We start from the raw sequence: 21372 nt of genomic DNA on the forward strand, positions 1-21372 counted from the left end.
GGAGTTTTCTTCACATCAGCATAAAAGGAAAAAGTGTGTTAACAGACATTTACTCTCTTATTTTTGGAGGTTAATACAATTTTTAATAGCCAAAAGAAAATTAAGCCTCTTTCCTACTAGAGATTAAATATTTTTTTAGCTTTTTTGTAATACGAATCAATAGAAATCAGTCTTTATTGTCTGAAAGATCATTTTGAAAAAGGTTCTTAAGAAGCACTCTTGACCTTGCTCAGCTGTGCTTATAATACAGATAAATCTGTATTCGATTACTGAGTCAGTTGTGTAAACGTACAAAGTCAGAGATGAGACTTGGCTGTTAGTTTCCAATAGACAGACATCGTATGAGCTAAGTGCAGTTTTTTCATGCAGGTGTTCAGTGCTCCCTCTGAACAACACCTGACAGAAAACAGTACACATCCTTGCAGAGCAGAAGCCACACCAAGTGAGACAGGAGTGTCCCTTGTGCTGACTGAACCTCAGCTCTGAGCACATGGGGACACAGCCGGGTTATGAATAGTGTCTGGCAGCCCCTTCTGCGGGCGGTTCTCACCTCGGCCCGTGCTTTTCTGCTGGGCTGTGAATGCAAGGAGCAGCAATGTAGTGAAGAACTGATTCCTGTGAAGTTTTCTCAGGGTCCTGTCTTAGGGATTAAAAGAGTGCCCTGCTCTTATCTGTCACCTTCAATCACACGTCTTACCAGGTGGACCAAAATGAAATGCAGATAAAAGCGCTTATTCATAAAAGCATAAATAGACAATAAAGCTATAAATGCTTATAACAAGATAGTTTCGTTGAAGGACAAGCAATAGTTGGTGTGTTGATGTTAGGGCTTCAGCAGGAAGGCATTTTCTCCCTCAGCGCAGGTTCAGTCTGTGAGCGCGTTGTGCCCTGTGTTGCAGCCCCTGGAGCCTTAGGAGCTGGTGAACAGGGGAGGCTCCGTCACAGAGCGCCCGGGAGAGCTACTGAATGTTCTTCAGGTTCACGTTCCTTACAGCCCCCTTTTTCCCCCTCAGGATCTATAGAGAATTTCCCCTCTGAAGTCTTCTGGGAGCTGGAGACAGATACAATCTTTGCCTTGAAAATCGCTCCAATGTTTTTAACCAGGAGAAATGTTGTGATTAACGGAACTGAGGTTTCTCTTCCTTCAGTGTACCCATGTGTGTTCTTAACTAGTTTGTAAGCAAAAATTGCTGGAGGGTATAAAAGCTCTCTTCCCTGCTAGTGATTATTAACATGTTTCAAATAAAGGTCTTTATCATCAGACCTTGCCTTGTGTATTGATCTGTGCGTTAACACATGCACTACAAATATCAAACCAAGATAAATACGTGTAGCTCACTACTGGATCTGGGTTAGACCAGACACAGCAGTAACCGCTGTGCACCTGAGGCAGCAGAACCTCAGCTTTTTTCTACTAAGCGTATTGTAACCGTTCCATTATAAGCTGCATTTGTCTGCTGTACCTGAGTAGGATATTTCTGCCAATGCGTTGGAGGCTTCTGCTTGCCTGTGTTCGTGCTGGTGTGCCAGCATCATAGGGACTTACAACTTTTTTCTTCTCGAATGCTAACTTACCTGTTTAGTCAATGAATTGTCTAACACCAGTTAAAGCAATCAGGTACAGGCTCGGGCAGGATTGTAGTAAATGCAGAAAAATCTCTTTAATGACACATCGAGAAAGCTGAATGTTTATTGTTCCCAGCTTTCATTGCAGAGATCTGTAACACGAAGGAAAGGTCAGGTGTGTGACTAAAGCTGTCTCGATGTCTTCGTGTATACATAGGACTGTGTACACCAAATTTTTAACTGCACTGTTTGCTATCGGAACTAGCAGCAATATAGCAGAGCATATTATACATGCAACAAACATGCTAATTCAAGTGCTGAGTTGCTTTTATTAAATGCTAGATTATCGTATTCTGTATGTTCCACTTCTACTCTCCGTAAAGATTTTCATTGCAGAACGTCCCCAGCTGTCCCGTCCTGCCAGAGGTGTGTGTGGGGAGGTGACTCAGATTCATGTCCCCTTAGTTAGAAAAGAGTATATGGGGTAGTCAAGGAAGGTAAACAAAAAACCCCCAACACCTTTTATTTTGCAGCTTGGCCCAATTAGCAGACAATTTGGCAGCCACAGAAAGATTTATGCTACTTAAGCCAAATCGGTTAACAGTTTAATAGCGAAAGGATTTACACAAAAGAGTTTTGTGTTTGTAAGCCTTATGTTATGCTACTCATAGAGGGAGAGGCAAAGAAATAGGGGTATAGGAAAGGAAAAGAGAACGAAAGGCCGAAAGCTTGTGAGGATCCGTCCCTCACGGCCCCAGTGTGGCCAGTGGACTCGCAGTCTGGGCCAGGGACACGTGGCCCCTGCGGGCCCGGCTGAGCTGCTGGGTTTGTAGTTTGGGAAGTCTGGGTGGTGACAAAAAGAGAAAAGTCCTGGGACATCTCGAAGGGTCTCAGCTTTTCCCTTTGTGCCACGCTGGGCCGATCAGCAGCCGGAGCTCCTGCCCTCCGGTGCGTCCCTGTCCGTGTCAGCCTGTGGCCTTTGCCTGCGGCTCCTTGGCTGGTGTTGGGATGTAAATCACAATTTACCTTCTCCTGAGTGCCCCATCTGCTGCTACTGGACACAATGTCGGTGAGAAAATTCTTCTCAATCTGACAATGACTCATCCACTGTGGGATGAACTGCTGCTGCCATGATGTCTGAGACATAATTCTCTTCAGTCTCTGGCGCAGGAGGCAGATGGTGCTAGTCTGAAAAGTCCCCAGTTTCAGTCACTACAAGTGTTCATGGGTCATGCAACATGAACATTCTCTCATGCTAAGGAGGACTGTCAACTGACAATCTTGTTGAGATGTTTTGCTTGAAAAATCATGTAATCGGTGAAGTGCTTCCTCTTATGTAATCTGCATATATAAGCAAATGAAAGATATCTGGACAAAACAAAACAATATCCTTAAAAGACCCTCTTGTCCCATCATTCTGGCCGGGGCTCTGAGCAGCCTGATCTAGTTGAAGGTGTCCCTGCTCATTGCAGGGGGGTGGACTGGATGGCCTTTAAATGTCCCTTCCAGCTCAAACCAGTCTATGATTCTATGAAGGATCACTAGGAGCTGGATCAGCTTCCCATGTTTGGTGGAAGTGAGGACCACCTGTTCTGGATTACTTGGTCACCCATCTTAAGAACAAATTCAATAGATTCTGTGCCTGAAGAAGTTCCAGACACATAATAAATTGTTTCCTTTTCTTACAGGGAGTAGGTACTGGTATTTTTGGTTTAAATGAATTTCCAGGAAATACAAAAGTTAAACTAGGCCTGATCCACTGACATGACACTTAAATCTGTAGGACTTAAAGTCTATAGCACAAAAACACAGTCAGCCACTTCTATGAATCCTTATGCTTTACATATCAGAGTGACTGTGGACAAATTAAGTTGAGATGCTGTAAAGGGTAGGCTGCATTTTAGTTATCAACTATGGCTGTATTCATTCATTTTCTTCCTTTGAACCTAAAATGCAGCATGTACAAAGATCCACTTTCAAGACCAGTTCAGTTATAATTCCTGTGAGAACTATTTTAACAAAGGTACATTTCATTACAAAGGACCAACTCTTCACATATGGCCTTATCTGTCCTTCTGATGTCTGATTCCATCCCATCATGGGACTTAGACCCTATATTTATTTCCAAATTAAGAATCTTCTGTTCACACATTCAGCATTGTTTAGTCCTATCTTTTACAGAAGGCAACTTTATATCGGAGGCAAGATAAGGCAAGAGAGGCCCTCTGCCACAAGAGTAAGGATTTCACATGGGTCATACAGGTGTGTTCATGGTAAAAACTGACACTAGATTTTCTTTGGAACAAACAATGTGCTTACCTGTGTTGGGTGTGGACTGCTGTGGGTGTGGACTGCTGTGGGTGTGGACTGCTGTGGGTGTGGACTGCTGTGGGTGTGGACTGCTGTGGGTGTGGACTGCTGTGGGTGTGGACTGCTGTGGAGTACAATATGCCCTAACATGAGCAGCACAGTTCTTTATGGTAAATGTTAAGGGAGCATACAAAACAAGGTAGAGTGTATGTGATCAAAACATTTTGAAGAGCAGTCATTATTGCAACCAATATTTTAAAAATATTATTGGATTTCTTTTTTCAATTACATTAGCAAATGTTTAAGGATATAAATATATTAACCAAAGGTAAGTCAAATTGGTTTATGTTGTGTTTAACAGAATATATGAAAAGGCTGTACTACTTGATTATGATGCATAACGTATTCCCTTTGAAAGAGTCTACAAGCTACTGTAGAGTGTTAGAGAGCTATGCATACGTAGAAGATTGAAAACCGTTTTCATGGCTTGGGTTAGCAGAGTGTTCTCAGAGTCAATCGTCAGTGCAGACATATGAAAATATTAGCTACGGATGGGCAAACTATCAGAGTAAGCGATGTAAAATTTAGGTAGTTTTTTAATGCAATCACATATCAAGTTGTCAAAGTGAGCTTATGAAGTATTTTAGCAATTTTCATTAAAAGTATGAACCTGTTACAGTTAACAGTATGAGTTTTGCTGATTCTTAAATACTTTTTTTGAACAGGTGGATATACAAACACTTCTAATATTTGTAAAATTTTTCAACAGGTTAAAACTGCTGAATCAAAAATAACAAATTTAATCTACCTGAAGCATACTCTAGAACTTGTGGAACCTCTAAAAGTAAGCTATCTCTGACATTTTTTTTTTTTTTTTAGAATACAGTACAGAAGACCATTTTGTCCTTAATTTTATACAGTGCAGTTTGTTAAATTTCATAGATTATAGAATATCTCAAGTTGGGAGGGACTGATAAGGATCATTGAGTCAACAAAAAAAATTACTTTGTATCTTGCAGAACACAATACTGCCGATGTGGTCTGTTGTCTTAAGCCAATTGAAGTATGCATTTGAGTGTAACACTTAAGAACTGAAATCCTGTCATAACAAACATTTAATTGAAATTCCTGCTCAGACTCTCTAAGCTGCTTATGCAACCACTAATAAGCATCAGAGAATCTAAATGCTTTCAGTCGTGTAAAAGGGCTACAAAAAGAAGTAACCATTTACGTCCACATTCTAATCTTAAACAGGCTGCATTAAGAAGCTGTAACACATCACTGCTGAAGGCTTATTACCATTCTCTTGAAGATACAAGGTATTAATCGTATCCTTTAGCTAGTATGTTAGAAACTCTAAGAATGTCTGTAAGACTAAAGATGTTGCAGCTTTGCCTATTTGTAGTTACAAGTATAGCTTAATTATTTTGCCTAAAAGCTGATTTTAATTATCAAACATTCTAATTTTCTACTAACAAATAAATACAGGTAGAAAAAGCAAAAAAACAAGGTTAGCTATGGTACTGCAGTTGCTGATGAACTGCACTCAATTAGAAATTATTCTTAAAAGACAGAAGTAATGGTTTCCTGGAGTCCCCATAATAATGCAAAAATCAGCTGTTGGCTGTGTATTTGAGAAAGAACTTGTATCTCCCAAAGATTTTAATTATATCTATGGTGAGACTTAAGTATAGTCATACTTAATTCTGAGTCAAAACCAGACATGAATGACATTTAGTGTTTGGTTTAACAGTAGATAATTTGCTTCAATTATTTGTAATACTCTTATTTGTAATTTGGGGATTATATTGCAAATACAAATTGTAAAATATTGTGTAGCTAATTAGCAATACAACTAATCTTGCAGATTTGGAATAATACTTGAAAAGATTACAGCTGTAATTAATGATGATACAAGGTACACAAAAGGATGTCTGAATATGAGGACCCAGAAATGCTATGCTGTGAAGCCTAACATCAATGAATTCCTTGACATAGCTCGTAGAACATACACAGAAATTGTTGATGACATAGCAGGTATTTCTCAACCAAGTTTTTATTTATTTGGAGTTCAAAGTGCGTTGCACCTGGCGTATAGAAGCCATGTAATCATATGATTATAACCTTTTCCTATGTAAAAAGTGTTTAGTATTAGCATGAACTAATTGTCATTTATAATTAATTGAAGTACTTTTGAGATACATATTGAGATTCTCCTTTTGTAGATAAAACTTCAGTTTTATTTTAATGAAGTTGAACAATTATATTGTGATTCCTGTATTTAAAACTCTGTTGTCCCTTATCCTCTAACAGTACAAAAAAGTTAAAGTAATGTAGCTGAGTTATTCCAACTAAAACATTCTGCATAAAACATATAAATCTTTGTTTTGGCTTTTTGAATTGAAATATCTGAATGAGTTCTTTGTTCTTTATATTTCAAGCAGTCTTGATCTATCTGTGGACTACTTTTTAGCCAAGCTATTGAGAGTAGGAAAATACAGACAAAAGGAATTGTAGTATAATGTCTCTTCCTGTGCATTAGGAACCTTCCTGTTTATCCTTAAGTCAAAACAGAAGGAAAAAAAATCAGCTGGAATGAATCTCTTTTTTTTAAATATAGAATAAAGTGTTGATTTCTACCTAAAAGACCATCATCTTAGTTTAACTATGTAATTGAAAACTTCAGAGAGCATCAGAAACTTTAGCATCTGTCATATGTTGTGAGCTTCCTGTTTTCTTCTAGTCTGACATTCTACGTATTGAAAAGTACAGATGCTGTTGTTTTTTATTTCCTAAACCTTCCAAAATTTGGCAGCTGCTAGGATTCCAGAACATGTGAACAGATATGTTCACCTTAACCGTTTTCACTGTAGTGCACATGCTTGCAGAAGTGATTTTTCTTTCTTTTCCGCTTTAGTGGGTTAAGCTCTAAGGGACTCCAAGAATGAAATACTGATGTCATGTACATGGACTTCTGTGAGGCTTTTGGTACGGTCCTCCATAATATCCTTATCACTAAATTGGAGAGAGATGGGTTTGACTGGTGGACTAAAGAATGAGAGATGGCTATGAGATGGATAAGGAATTGGCTGGGTGGTCGCATCCAAAGAGTACAGCTCGATGTACAGGTGGAATCTAGTTGTGACTGGTGTCCCTCAAGGGTCCGTGCTATCACCTTCATCAGTGACACAGATAGTGGGACTGAGTGCACCCTCAGCAAGTCTGCAGGCAGCACCCAGCTGAGCGGTGCAGTTGGTTTGCTGGAGGGAAGGGGTGACATCCCGAGGGACCATGACAGGCGTGACGAGTGGAGCGGTGTGAACCGCTTGAAGTCCAGCAAGGCCAAGTGTGAGGCTCTGCACTTAGGGCAATCCCTGATATCAGTATAGGCCGGGGAGTGAGTGGATTGCAGAGAAGGACTCAGGAATACCTGTGGACAAAAAGTTGGTCATGAGCCAGCAATGTGTGCTCGCAGCCCAGAAAGCCAAGTATCCTGGTGTACATTGAAAGAATTGTGGCCTGCAGGTCAAGGGAAGAGATTCTCCCCCTCTGTTCTGCTTTGGTGAGACCCTGCCTGAGCACTGTGTCCAGCTGTGGGGTCCCCAGCACAAGACAGACAAGGGCTTAGGGCAGTGAGCGGCAGGGAAACACCACTTCTTCTCAGAGGAGTACCACACTGCGATCCTCTTTGCAGTATTCAAAATTCCTGTGATTTAATAGGACAAATTCTTCTATCATCCATCAGTTTCCCACATATGGTATCTTTCTCAGCTAGGAACAAGATGGATTTAAGGAGGGGATTGCAAATGTAAAGCATTACCCATGGTGTGTGGAAAGAAGATCCCTCAGAGTCATGAACTGGTTGAAAACTGAGAGTCCCCAGTCAACAGCTGGTGTTCTGTTTGCTAATTAGATGGTGATGGTAATTGCTTGAGCAAACTTTCCATAGTTAGGCTCACCTGGGAGTTGGTTGAATGCATAAACTGTCTTTAAAGAACACGTGAATTTATCTGATTCTCCACTGGAATTTTTCTCCCAATAGCTTTATGCCACCGGATTTGTTGCATTAATATGTTACTTACATAATTCCCTGAAGACCCACCCGTAAAGCCTCTTGTCACGTTACTTACCTGACACATTCGATGCCTATAAATCTCAATAACAGTGTTGCATCTTTGTGCAACACAAACATTTACGTGTGTGTACGCACATAAATGTATGTAATTTGGGTCAAATCTTTATTTGCTGTATGTAGGTATGATAACGCAACTTGCAGAAAAGTACAACCTACCAATGAAAACAAGTTTCAGCTCTGCTCGTGGATTTTTTATCCAGATGACTGTTGATTGTTCAGCGTTACCCAATGGCCAACTTCCTTCAGAATTCACAAAGGTACTGGGACTAGATTTGTTGTTTTGTAATACATTTCTATACTTAATGTATAATACATTAAAAAAGTTCACATCATACAGCAATTTAGGCAACAAAATCATTTCAGTGATGATATCTAGAAGTAAATGAAAGTATAACTGATAATTTTATAGCTGCCCTACTGGTAGTTAATATGGTCAGAAATGTGCAATTACGTGCAGTTATGTTGTGTGCAGATGTGAAGTTGTATACCTTACTGATAACTGCAATCTATTGTAGGTTTTTAAAATAAAAATGGATATGGGAAAAATGAAACCAGGTGGTGATTTTTCCACCCCCCCTCTCCCCCCATTCTATTGTTACCAATTTGCTTTAGAAACTGTTTCTGATAATAAAGCAAGTTCTTATTGTTGGTTTGAATTCCCTGTAGATCACAAAAATGAAAAACACATATAGCTTCACTTCAGCAGATTTAATAAAAATGAATGAAAGATGTCAGGAGTCCCTGAGAGAAATATATCACATGACCTACTTGTAAGACCATTTAAAACTATTTATTATGTGCTAATTACACTTATTTTGTCCAATTAACAGCTAATTGCACGCTCTCTTAAAGCTATCTTTCTGTTGAGTTATGGCTCCTTACAGAAGTAATCCAGAGCGACACTGATCCAGTGTCCTTCTTGAGTCAAAAAACCCTCACAAAGTGTGTGTTGTACTAAACATGACTACAAATATATAGGCGTTTATTAATAAGGGTGACCTTCATATTTACTAATTTTTATGGGTGAATTATCTACACGAAGTGACACAATGCATTAATTCTGTAATACAGAATTGTTACTTTTAGTCCGTTCCTTGCGTTTCCAGCAGAACTGTCTGTTCTGTGTTGTCCTTGCTGCGGGTCGGTTGCTCTGCCGTCTGGTTCAGGAGACTCACTGAGGGTAATGTCGCATGTCAATTTTATGGACATTCTTTCTAGAAACTCTGTGGGGTTTCTATTAATGTGAGGGCCTAGGGGAATTAGAGTTGCATTTGACATATTGATAAAACACACTTGATTCCGTAGCTGTGTTTTTGGTTCATTCTCTTGTGAAGCTTTCTTACGAGCTGTTGGCATTGGAGCTGTGTGTCCTGTGTCTGATAGCAGAATTTGACCTGAGATGACGGTATAAGCTTGGAATTTGCTTCAAATAAATTTATACATTTACTTGTATCTGGCAGAGATGATTGCATTTTATGAGTAACCTCCTATCCTGATGTGTGGAGTATGAACATGATGAGCTTGCTTTGTTTCTCCAAGTTGTGTAAAGTGACAGTATGTGCTGTGCAACAGTTAAAGCGGTGTCTCATTTCAGAATAGTGTGTAAACTACTGAACGAGATCTATGAGCACATTCATTGCCTGTACAAGCTGTCTGACATTGTGTCCATGCTGGATATGCTGCTCTCGTTTGCCCACGCCTGCACTCTGTCTGATTACGGTAAGTTTCTTCATTGATTATGTCCTGGGCCAGATAAAGACCCTCCTGGTGGAGAATATCCAGGCTGTTTGGTCCAGTTCCCCAACTGCTAAGCCCACACGACTTATTTTTTTGGTCTCCGTAGGCTTTAGGTGGGTGTCTCTGCTCTGTCGTTGCTGGTTTTGTGCTGATCTTCTTTCTGTCTGCGTTCACTGGAATCACATCCTCCATTCAGCTGCTGCAAGTCTGCACAGCCAGTCTGTTCAAGACAGCCAGTTTAAGCGTATTCTATTCAAAAGAAAGAAGTCTTTGAACACTCTGACTTTACAGCTCTGTTCCGAAAGGGCACGAGTTAGTACAGGTGGATCAACATTATGTAAATGCCATAGAACAAAATGTGTTTATCTGCTACAATTTCTGTGGCATTTTTAGACAATTTTAGATTCTAAGGAATCCAGGATCTTGTGCTTACCCGCATATTGCTCATTCTGCACGTTGTCTTCTATTAATGCTGACCTGAGGTATCTATCTGCAACACAACATGGTGTAGATACTAAATCAGGTCTGGAAGCCATCTCAGGAGATGTATTAGCTCATCATTACATCAAAAATAGAAGGAATGCTACTTCCTTGTTTCCTGTGCTTATGTAATAAGGCACATATGTGGTAGTAGCAGAGTTCGTGACCCCCATACTTCATATGCTTATAGGAGTGTACAAATTATCAAATTAAATTGGCTTTCAGGTCTTCTGTTTTAATCACTTTTCCAGTTTGACTCTTTGTGTTTTTCTATATCACTGGAACCCAGTCCCACTTACAACAGAACACAAACACAGAATGTGGATTTGGAAATTAAGTGTTAGCAATGAGGTTCTTTTTGTAGTAACAAATCATGAAGACTTTCATGACAATCAGAATCTATACCTGACAGTGGCTGGTAATTCTTCACAAGTGCTGCATGTTAGTCTTGCTCACTAAAAGAAAGTAAAAATTGGGGAATCAGGACCACAGCGTTTGAATTCTGCTCTGCAAGAATTACTTTATTTCAAGTAAAGTTTTCCATACTAACTTTGCAATGTTTTATATCGTTTTTCTTGTTTAGTTCGTCCAGAATTTACAGATACTTTGGCAATCAAACAGGGATGGCACCCCATTCTTGAAAAGATAGCTATGGAAAAACCTGTGTCTAACAACACATATCTGACAGAGGGTAATAATTTTGCCATTATTACAGGACCAAATATGAGTGGAAAATCAACATACCTAAAACAAATTGCACTCTGTCAAATTATGGCACAGATTGGTGAGTGTGTACTGTATTAGTAGTCTTTAGCAGCACGTTTATTGTTTTTTATTTTAAAATATTTATGATTTTGAACGATTTGGCTTGTAGAATAAGATTCTATTTAAATAGTAACCAGTAATTTTCAGTCTTCTGTTGCTGACAGAGGCCACTGCAAGGTTTTGGGTCTGACACTGGAAAGTTATGGGGCCCTTTTTGTGTATCTGGGAGCCTGCTCAGTGTGTCTATGGAAAGAGCACAGTGGTATTGCCTTAATTCTTTGGAGCACGTTAACCCAATCTGGGACATTGTTAGACTGATAGCGAGCGTCCAGGCCACGTGTGTGCTCGTCATCCCAAAGAGCAGATGAGCTTGAGCACCCCTCAGTGATGCAGAAAAAGAGACGTGTGCTTGCAGCCAAGTAGAATTAATACATAATCAACTACTTCAAATAAAAGTAATAGTAAATACTACAAGGTTTGATCACTAAAATTGTGAAAGTAAACCAAATATTTGTAATGTCTAACAGACTCATCACTGTACTCAAGAGTTCTTAATCATTTTTATCTTAAATATAAAGGTAAGGCTTGTAGCACAGGAGAAAGACCTTAATAGGGTGACCCTAACTCTAGAATGAAGCTACTTAGCAGTGGAGAATAAAATTTATCTGCTATGTGTTTGAGAGTCCAGTCCCCAGCAACTGCAAGTTCTTGAGGAACTGCTGTCAAAAACATGAGTTTAATAGGAATAAAGGAGACCGTAGAGTCTTTTGACAGGTTTACTTTTCTATTCAATACAAGTAACAGGCCTCCAAGACTGGTAAAGGCGATATAATCTTGTTTTTGGGAAACTAAGATTCCTTGGGATTAGTAATTCAATGGCTACAGAAATGTCAATTAATCCTAGTGTTTATTCTCGCTTTTGCATGCCTTTAGACTGACACACAGCTTCAGGCGTGTGATTTTGTAAGGTTTTATTAACAAGCTTCTTTAATTGTGGTATCTATATAGTAATTTTTTCTTATAAAGTATTGACTGAACATAATCTTGTGAAACTTTATAGAACAAGAACAGGATGCATTCTCTACAGTGCATGAAGACGGAGTGTAAATCTGCTTTGGTGTTTTGTTGTTGGTTTTGATTTTGGTTGTTTCTTTGTTTTTTCCCCACTGGCACGTTCAGGGAAGTTGGCATTTGTCGCACTGGTATGAGAAAACTAATATTTTCTTTGTTTTGTAGGTTCTTATGTCCCAGCAGAGTATTGTTCTTTTCGAATTGCAGAGCAAATTTTTACCAGAATAGGTATGGATGATGATATAGAAACAAATTCTTCAACATTCATGAAGGAAATGAAAGAGGTATTAAACATAGCTAATCCAGGGTCCAAGGCTCCTTTTTACTGTTAAGCTAACAGAAATTGTGCTAGTGTGTGTATATATCTATTTCCACTGAAAGAGTGTACTTTGAAAAGTAGTCAAAAATTTACCTTTCATCTGTTACCTTGATGATAAACCATAGAGAACCAGGCACGTCTTAAATGGAAAGATATCCGAATATGAATAAAACTCAGGGCTCTGTTGGACAGAAGTTTCAATGTTTTGTTATTTCTTAGACTTTAAATTATTATTTGTAGGAGCCTAAGCCCTCTCAATTCCCTCTCCCAAACTGACGTGGTTTTGAGGGAAAGTGATACACTCAGCGGAAGAGAGAGAGTGCTGCCGTGTGAGTCTTTGCTTGATTAGAGTCGGTAGCTATTTGAAAGCTGTGAAAAGGTAAAATTTGTGGATGTGACAAGATTTTTTTCAAATTTCTGTGTTTCATCTGAATAACAAAGTATTCCTATTAGCAATAGCATTTCTGTTAGGGATTTTTTTAAAGAGCATTTATAGGAATGATAACACATTAAATATTTTTCTAGATAACATATATCGTACAAAACGCTAATGACAAATCACTTATCATCATTGACGAACTCGGCAGAGGTACCAGTGCTGAAGAAGGTATTGGCATTTGCTATGCTGCCTGTGAATATCTGTTGAATTTAAAGGTAATTCTGTTTTGAAAAATAACAAAAACCACCTTATAATTATTTTCTCATACTGAAAGTAAAGATAATTTTTTCTCATAATTTACCTTGAGTTTTGTACAGATTTCTTGCCTAAATACAATATTTTTCATAACTGCTGAAAAGTGAGAATTACCGTGATGAAAAAATGCTGACAGAAACGGTGCTTCTGTTCACTGGCTGCTGTGGTTTAACCCCTGTGGGCAGCCAAGCCCCACGCAGCCGCTCGCTCGCTCCCCAACAGTGGCTATGGGACAGAATTGGAAGGGTAAAAGTGTGAAAACGCGAGCTCGCCTAGAGACAGTTGTGCGTACAGCAAAGCTGTGTGTGCGATTCATCCGCTGCTCCCCATCGCAGGCGGATGTTCAGCTGTCCCCAGGTCAGCAGGACTTCAGCACACGTCACAGTGACTTGGGAGGGCAAACACCCTGACTCTGAACACCCCTCCTTTCTCCATCTTCCCTGCAGCTTTTCTTGCTGCATCATGTTGTGTGATGTCCCTTGGGCCGGCGGGGTCAGCTGTCCCGGCTCTGTCCCCTGCCAGCCCCTGTGCAGCCCCAGCCTCTCTGGCGGGGCAGCGGCAGCACCAGAAAAGGCCTTGATGCTGCCCAGCCACAGCTAAAACACGGGTGTGTTACCAACACAAATCCAAAACGTAGCACCGTACAAGCTGCTGTGAAGAAAGCTAACGCTGCCTCAGCCAAAACCAGTGCAGTGGTCGCCATCTCTCTCCAGCTGGCTTGCAGGCTTGCATTTCTGTCTAGGAAGAGAATAACTCGGTCCTGGTTTTGCTCAGTACAGCTTTGGATGCTTGAGTGTCAAAGGTGAACCTCTGTACCCAGCTGTTACCTTTCCAAAGGACAGTGCTAGTTCTGCACAACTTAGGAACTGGTCACAGAGGTGAGAGGCTTGTTCAGAAGAGTGGGAGATGGTTTCAGGCGGGTCGGAAGTTTCTCCTCTATTCCCAGTCGTGTGATCAACCTCACGCTGTCATCAGCTCTTTGAAATGAGTGCGTAGGTGTTTTGTTTCTCTCCAGAGTTTATTCAGAGTACTTCTGTGGTTTGGTTTGAAAAACTCAGATATTTTCTGTGGCTTGTACTTTTGGCAAAACATTCCTTGGGAGTATTAAGGCAACCATTTGACAATCATTCTATTTAACCCTAGTCAAATTTTGTAAGTGTCATGGATTTCCTGTTACTTCTGATATTCTTTTCCTTCTATTGAGAAAGGAGTGGGAAAATCACCACTTGGAAAAGATATCCTTGCTAATGATAGAACTCAGGGCTTAAAGATTTTAATTTGCTTTAGTAATTTAAAGATAAATTTTCAGTGTTTTTGAGAAGAACCTGGACATCTGTGAGAATTTAATTTTTCTTATTTATTGTAATTTATTCCAGGATCATTTGCAAAATAAATTTTCTTTCTTGTTTCCTTATTTAGGCATTTACATTGTTTGCTACACATTTTTTGGAACTGTGTCATATAGATGCTTTTTATCCCAATGTGGAAAATTACCATTTTGAAGTGCAACATCTGAGAAGCAATGCTGGAAATAAAGAGAAAATTGCTTACACTTACACACTCTCTAAAGGCTGTACGGAGGAAAAGAACTATGGTAATGGATTCTACTAAGACTTTAACTTAGTAAAGATTGTAAAAGATACTATGTCAGTTATTAGACATCTAAGAATGCTTTTCTGCTAACAGATTTCTGCTGAGTTTGTGTCTCTCTCATAGAGGAACAACTGCAGATCTGTAGGATGTTCCAAATTACTTGAATGTTTTAAGTAACCATGTAGTGAAATAGTAGTTTGGGGTAAAATGGAGAACTTACATGAAATTTCATAGTGAAAAAAAAAATTAGTAATGTCAGTAGCTACTCGATTCACCTGAATGAGACGAGTTGTTCTGGGCACACAGGACTTGGTGCAGCTCTGGAGGGACTAAAGGCTGTGAATGCCGAGGTTTGTGTTACAAAGAACTCTTCACGTGTCCGCCATAAGCAGTGATTTATCAGTTAAATAGCAGCTTGGCGCTTTTTAATTAGCGAAAGGGGATCATGTTTCTTGAAAAAAGGTCAGGAATTTTAGTGCATCGGCCTGAGGCTATTTTGGGAGGTTCCACTAAAGCATCAGTGTTTTCTGGAAATTGGGTTTACTTCTCTTTTAACTTCAGAAGAAATAACACTGAAGACTGTACAGATTGACAGATTATGGGTCAATAAAGAAATGAGCGAGTGACAGTAAGGCATAACTACATGTTCTAAAGAGTTACAGCGATCCTGGTTTTCAAATACTAAATTCTGAAGTGGGATCCTTGATTTAGGTGACATTTAATCAGGAGGAAATTAGCAAATTGTGACTTGTGCAAGGTAGTGGTAATTGAAGGCTATGAATTATTCCAGTCAAACTTCAATTAACTGGATCGAAAATGCCTCCTTATCAGAATTTCAGAATAAGTTCCTTTACCTTTGGCAGCATGAGCTCAATTTCAGATGCTACACCGCTGACTCAGAAAAAGCCTGTATTCAGAGAGTGTTCTCAGAGAACTGGAGACCTTTAGTAACTCAGTGTTGGCATCTTGGCTTTACCTTACGTGAGCAAAGCTACATTCTAAGAAAGTGCGCGATGGCCCTTCTTGACCCTTTTTCGTTTTTAAGCCTACACTGTTAAAGCGTCTGCTGAAGCACAGAGTTTCCCCAGAACAGCCAGGGCCACAGGCAAATGAAAAAGTGAAAAAATAATCATGTTAGCGCAGAAGAAATATTTTACGTCTCTTTCTTACCCGGAGTATCTGGCGGTTTGGCTACTGGCAGCAGAGTAGAAGTTGGAACAAGACATCGGTGTCTGCTGGATGTCTGGATTTAATGGAGAGCGTATTTAGCACAACCTCAGTATTTTCTGGCCTGCCAGATTCAAAAAACAAACAAACAAACCAACAAAAAATAAACTGAGAAAGCTGTTATCACCGCTGTGCCATTTCTTTAACTTGAATCCCTGATGTGTTTCGTCTTGCCCAGTTACAGTATTACCAGCAGTAACTTTATGTGGGATTGTATCTTAGAAGTAGCATTTCAACAAATTAGACTTTTTTTTTTTTTTTTAAGTAAACTATATGGTTTTGAGAGTTACAAAATAAAGACAAAGAAAAAACATATAATAAAATTATTTTAATAACAATGAAAACTTCATCCTTTAGAAAGCAGGCCAGGTTAATTCTGGCAAACACTGTAATGCAAAAAATTTAAAAAATGTCCTGATTTGTGTTCTATATGTTTAGGATTAAAAGCTGCAGAAGTTTCCTCCTTACCATCCTCTGTGATTTTGGATGCAAAGGAAATCACAAATCACATCGCAAAACAAATTTTGGTATGTGGCAGAAAATTATAATATTGTAATTTGCCGTTTTCAGTGCCTGAAAAACGGCAAAAAAAAAAGAAAGTTTTCAGTTTCTGAAACGATAAAGAATAAGCAGTGCCTATGGTTTTATGAAAATAGATGGGTATTTCCAGAACTTGTTATCAAAGATTATACTGAAGGTCACCGTTAGGTGACAACACAAAGCAGTCCTTAGGGTTAAGGAGTATTGGATGTAATGTTGGTGTACAAACCAAGAATCAGGAGATCAGAAATAGCCTGGAAAATGGCTAAGATTAGTATTTTAATAATAGGACATTATTGATTTCATGTTTTAATTCATGTGTATGTTTGTAAGAACAGCACAGGCAGACGGGTACTCCCGAGATGATGAAACAGAGAGCTGTGTACCAGTTAGCGATGAGATTGGTTCAGACCGCCAGGAATTCTCGACTGGATCCAGACAGTTTGCGCATATATTTGAAAGGCTTGAAGAAGAAGTATGAAGCCAGTTGTCCTGCACCTGGACAAAATGATGAGCAACAGTAATGTGGAACATAGGCTGTTGTTCCACCTTTTATGACTGCAAGATCACTCTATTTTTTCCATAGTATTAGAAAACGCTGTTTTTCATGTGTTAACAAATTATTATACTCAGTACTGAAAGGCCATATCCTTAATGCTTTTTCCCCAAAACATACCTGAGATAAGCATTTACTTTGTATGAGGAACATGGTTCTTTTTGGTAATGAACTATATTCCTTGCATTATTTTAGAGACAAAAAAGTTGTTTAATATTTACCATTTTCTGTGTGATATCTCTGGTGTTACACGTCTTACATCTGATACTAAAGATCTTGCCTAACAAAAAGCAGCCTTTGAAACAGACGGTCCCCTTGCCTTGCACGGGCGAGCTCTCCTTGTGCTGCTGAGCGTGTCTCTCACCTCCCGTTCGTGCTCCACGGGCAGCGGCAGAGCCCGTCTGTGACACGGGAGCAGCGCAGCACCGCGGGGCTCCTGCTGACCTGTCTCTGTTTAGAAAGTAACAGTAGAGCAATAAAAAGTTGAATATCCTTCCTTGTGTGTTGGTGTTATTGTTGTTGGGGTTTTTTTGTTTGTGTGGTGTTTGGTTTTTTTTTTTCTTAGTACAACCTAATTGCGTGACTGCAAGGACGTGTTCCAACTTGAAGGAATTTATCTTTTCTTACTTCCTTCTAACTGACCAGTTTTTTTTCTTTTTTTAGTAAAAGAGCACATCATGAAACTGAAAAAACATCTAATTGTGTAATTATATACATTCACTGCTCTTTTTTGTGTGTTATACTAGCTGTAGCCTTTTAAAATTGAATCGTTTGAAAAGTCAGATTTCTGTTTTGGCTCCGCACATGGACCCTGATATTCCTTTGCAAAAGCCTTCAAGCCTGATTCACCACACTTGTGTATCGTGTCATCATTGCACTGCACATTGGCAAAATCAGCTCTGCTGTATATTTGTCCGGTAAAATAGTTCGAATGACAATAATATAATCGTGTCAGGACCTAACTTCACAGTGAATACTAGAAGGAACTTACTGCTAATATCAAGTATTAGATGCAACAATAATCCGTACTTTTCTTTTATCCCTTGCTATACAGGAGGTGGTTGAACTTTTTAATACCCAATAGCTTTATGCCACCAGATTTGTTGCATTAATATGTTACTTACATAATTCCCTGAAGACCCACCCGTAAAGCCTCTTGTCACGTTACTTACCTGACACATTCGATGCCTGTAAATCTCAGTAACAGTGTTGCATCTTTGTGCAACACAAACATTTACGTGTGTGTACGCACATAAATGTATGTAATTTGGGTCAAATCTTTATTTGCTGTATGTAGGTATGATAACGCAACTTGCAGAGAAGTACAACCTACCAAGGAAACCAAGTTTCAACTCTGCTCGTGGATTTTTTACCCAGACAAGTGTTGATTGTTCAGCGTTACCCAATGGCCAACTTCCTTCAGAATTCACAAAGGTATCGGGACTAGATTTGGTTTTTCATAATGTGTTTGTATACTTAATGTATAATACATTAAAAAAGTGCACATCATACAGCAATTTAGGCAACAAATCATTTCAGTGATGATATCTAGAAGTAAATGAAAGTATAACTGATAATTTTATAGCTGCCCATTTTGTAGTTAATACGGTCAGATGTGTGCAATTGCATGCGATCGTGTTGTGTGTAGATGTGCAGTTGTATACCTTGCTGGTAACTGCAATCTATTGTGGGTATTTTCATAAGAATTCATATGGGAAAATGAAAACAGGTGGTGTTTCTTCTACTTCCCCCTCCAGTATTGTTGCCCGTTTGCTTTTTAGAAGGTGTTTCTGATAATAGGGCAAGTTCTTATTGTTGGTTTGAATTCCCTGTAGATCACTGAAATGAAACACACACAGCGTCATTTCAGCAGATTTAATAAAAATGAATGAAAGATGTCAGGAGTCCCTGAGGGAAATGTATCACGTGAACTACTTTGTGAGACCATTTAAAACTATTTATTATGTGCTGATTACACTTATTTTGTCCAATTAACAGCTAATTGCACGCTCTCTTAAAGCTATCTTTCTGTTGAGTTATGGCTCCTTACAGAAATAATCCAAAGCACACTGATCCAGTGTCCTCCTTGAGTCAAAAAACCCTCACAAAGTGTGTGTTGTACTAAACATGACTACAAATATATAGGCGTTTATTAATAAGGGTGGCCTTCATATTTACTAATTTTTATGGGTGAATTATCTACACGAAGTGACACAATGCATTAATTCTGTAATACAGAATTGTTACTTTTAGTCCGTTCCTTGCGTTTCCAGCAGAACTGTCTGTTCTGTGTTGTCCTTGCTGCGGGTCGGTTGCTCTGCCGTCTGGTTCAGGAGACTCACTGAGGGTAATGTCGCATGTCAATTTTATGGACATTCTTTCTAGAAACTCTGTGGGGTTTCTATTAATGTGAGGACCTAGGGGAATTAGAGTTGCATTTGACATATTGATAAAACACACTTGATTCCATAGCTGTATTTTTGGTTCATTCTCTTGTGAAGCTCTCTTACGAGCTGTTGGCATTGGAGCTGTGTGTCCTGTGTCTGATAGCAGAATTTGACCTGAGATGACGGTATAAGCTTGGAATTTGCTTCAAATAAATTTATACATTTACTTGTATCTGGCAGAGATGATTGTATTTTATGAGTAACCTCCTATCCTGATGTGTGGAGTATGAACATGATGAGCTTGCTTTGTTTCTCCAAGTTGTGTAAAGTGACAGTATGTGCTGTGCAACAGTTAAAGCGGTGTCTCATTTCAGAATAGTGTGTAAACTACTGAACGAGATCTATGAGCACATTCATTGCCTGTACAAGCTGTCTGACATTGTGTCCATGCTGGATATGCTGCTCTCGTTTGCCCACGCCTGCACTCTGTCTGATTACGGTAAGTTTCTTCATTGATTATGTCCTGGGCCAGATAAAGACCCTCCTGGTGGAGAATATCCAGGCTGTTTGGTCCAGTTCCCCAATTGCTAAGCCCACACGACTTATTTTTTTGGTCTCCGTAGGCTTTAGGTGGGTGTCTCTGCTCTGTCGTTGCTGGTTTTGTGCTGATCTTCTTTCTGTCTGCGTTCACTGGAATCACATCCTCCATTCAGCTGCTGCAAGTCTGCACAGCCAGTCTGTTCAAGACAGCCAGTTTAAGCGTATTCTATTCAAAAGAAAGAAGTCTTTGAACACTCTGACTTTACAGCTCTGTTCCGAAAGGGCACGAGTTAGTACAGGTGGATCAACATTATGTAAATGCCATAGAACAAAATGTGTTTATCTGCTACAATTTCTGTAGCATTTTTAGACAGTTTTAGATTCTAAGGAATCCAGGATCTTGTGCTTACCTGCATATTGCTCATTCTGCACGTTGTCTTCTATTAATGCTGACCTGAGGTATCTATCTGCAACACAACATGGTGTAGATACTAAATCAGGTCTGGAAGCCATCTCAGGAGATGTATTAGCTCATCATTACATCAAAAATAGAAGGAATGCTACTTCCTTGTTTCCTGTGCTTATGTAATAAGGCACATATGTGGTAGTAGCAGAGTTCGTGACCCCCATACTTCATATGCTTATAGGAGTGTACAAATTATCAAATTAAACTGGCTTTCAGGTCTTCTGTTTTAATCACTTTTCCAGTTTGACTCTTTGTGTTTTTCTTTATCACTGCAGTCCAACCCCACTCACTGTCCCGCGACTGGGGACTCCAGACAAGGCGACACAGACGTGGGGGTGGCTGCACAGTGGAGCTCAGTGGACTCGAGAACCACTCAGCTGGTGTGAGGATCAGACACGTACAAAGCAACTTCGCTTTTTAAATGATGAGGATGATGTGCTTTGTTTTGGAAGACATCAGATTGTGAATGTTTAAGGAAGCTGTAACTACCTCGATGTTTCCTTCTTACCGCAGTCGGATTTCTGGTTCTGTCTGTCTAGTTGAGCTCCTCTCCCGCACCAAGTGGTGATCGTGGGGCTCAGGGTGAGGGGGGGCAAGGAGGGCGGGGGTGTCCGTGGACTTGAATAAGTTTTGTTTGGGGTTTTTTAGACGCCTCTGTTGACACATTGTATAAAAACTGATTGCTGCAGTGCTAATGAATGAACAGGAGGATAAGCAACAGATTTGAGAACCTGTTTGGGTTTTGGTTTATTGAAAAATTATTATTTAACTCAAAAAGCAATAAGATCTTGCAGTGGTCTTCTAATACTTACTGGTAGCTTTTTAATGTACTGGTTTGGAACTTTGAGATTATATTTGATATGAAGTGGCTGTTCCATCGTGGAATATTGCAGGAGTAAACTCTTGCATTTCAGCATTCCTGGCAGATCTGCAGCTTGATAAAGACCTGAGGCTGTTTAGTTTAATCAGACTTTTGTAGATCCCAC

The 21372-nt window shown here is 39.5% G+C and overlaps 1 protein-coding gene across 12 annotated transcripts in view; it reads left to right on the top strand.

The window, feature by feature from the left end:
* Positions 1 to 20964, top strand: part of MSH4 (mutS homolog 4) — a 33649-nt gene extending 12685 nt beyond the window's left edge. For 2 of the 12 annotated variants that reach the window (XM_071812801.1, XM_071812802.1), the window contains exons 8-20: positions 3748 to 3828; positions 4646 to 4720; positions 5131 to 5195; positions 5744 to 5913; positions 8132 to 8268; positions 8678 to 8781; positions 9606 to 9730; positions 10812 to 11012; positions 12230 to 12348; positions 12909 to 13037; positions 14497 to 14671; positions 16336 to 16424; positions 16776 to 17552. In XM_071812801.1, coding sequence (XP_071668902.1) covers positions 3748 to 3828; positions 4646 to 4720; positions 5131 to 5195; positions 5744 to 5913; positions 8132 to 8268; positions 8678 to 8781; positions 9606 to 9730; positions 10812 to 11012; positions 12230 to 12348; positions 12909 to 13037; positions 14497 to 14671; positions 16336 to 16424; positions 16776 to 16961 — 1656 coding nt within the window. In that variant the 3' untranslated portion in view covers positions 16962 to 17552. Of the gene's footprint in view, positions 1 to 3747; positions 3829 to 4645; positions 4721 to 5130; positions 5196 to 5743; positions 5914 to 8131; positions 8269 to 8677; positions 8782 to 9605; positions 9731 to 9854; positions 10410 to 10811; positions 11013 to 12229; positions 12349 to 12908; positions 13038 to 14496; positions 14672 to 16335; positions 16425 to 16770; positions 17570 to 18290; positions 18428 to 19754; positions 20628 to 20661 lie in introns of those variants that run through there. The other 10 variants (XR_011740579.1, XR_011740578.1, XR_011740577.1 and 7 more) reach the window with 10 other exon arrangements.
* The last annotated feature ends 408 nt before the right edge of the window (positions 20965 to 21372 follow it).

Source organism: Patagioenas fasciata, chromosome 9 (assembly GCF_037038585.1).
Source record: "Patagioenas fasciata isolate bPatFas1 chromosome 9, bPatFas1.hap1, whole genome shotgun sequence".
NCBI classification, from domain to species: Eukaryota; Metazoa; Chordata; class Aves; order Columbiformes; family Columbidae; genus Patagioenas; species Patagioenas fasciata.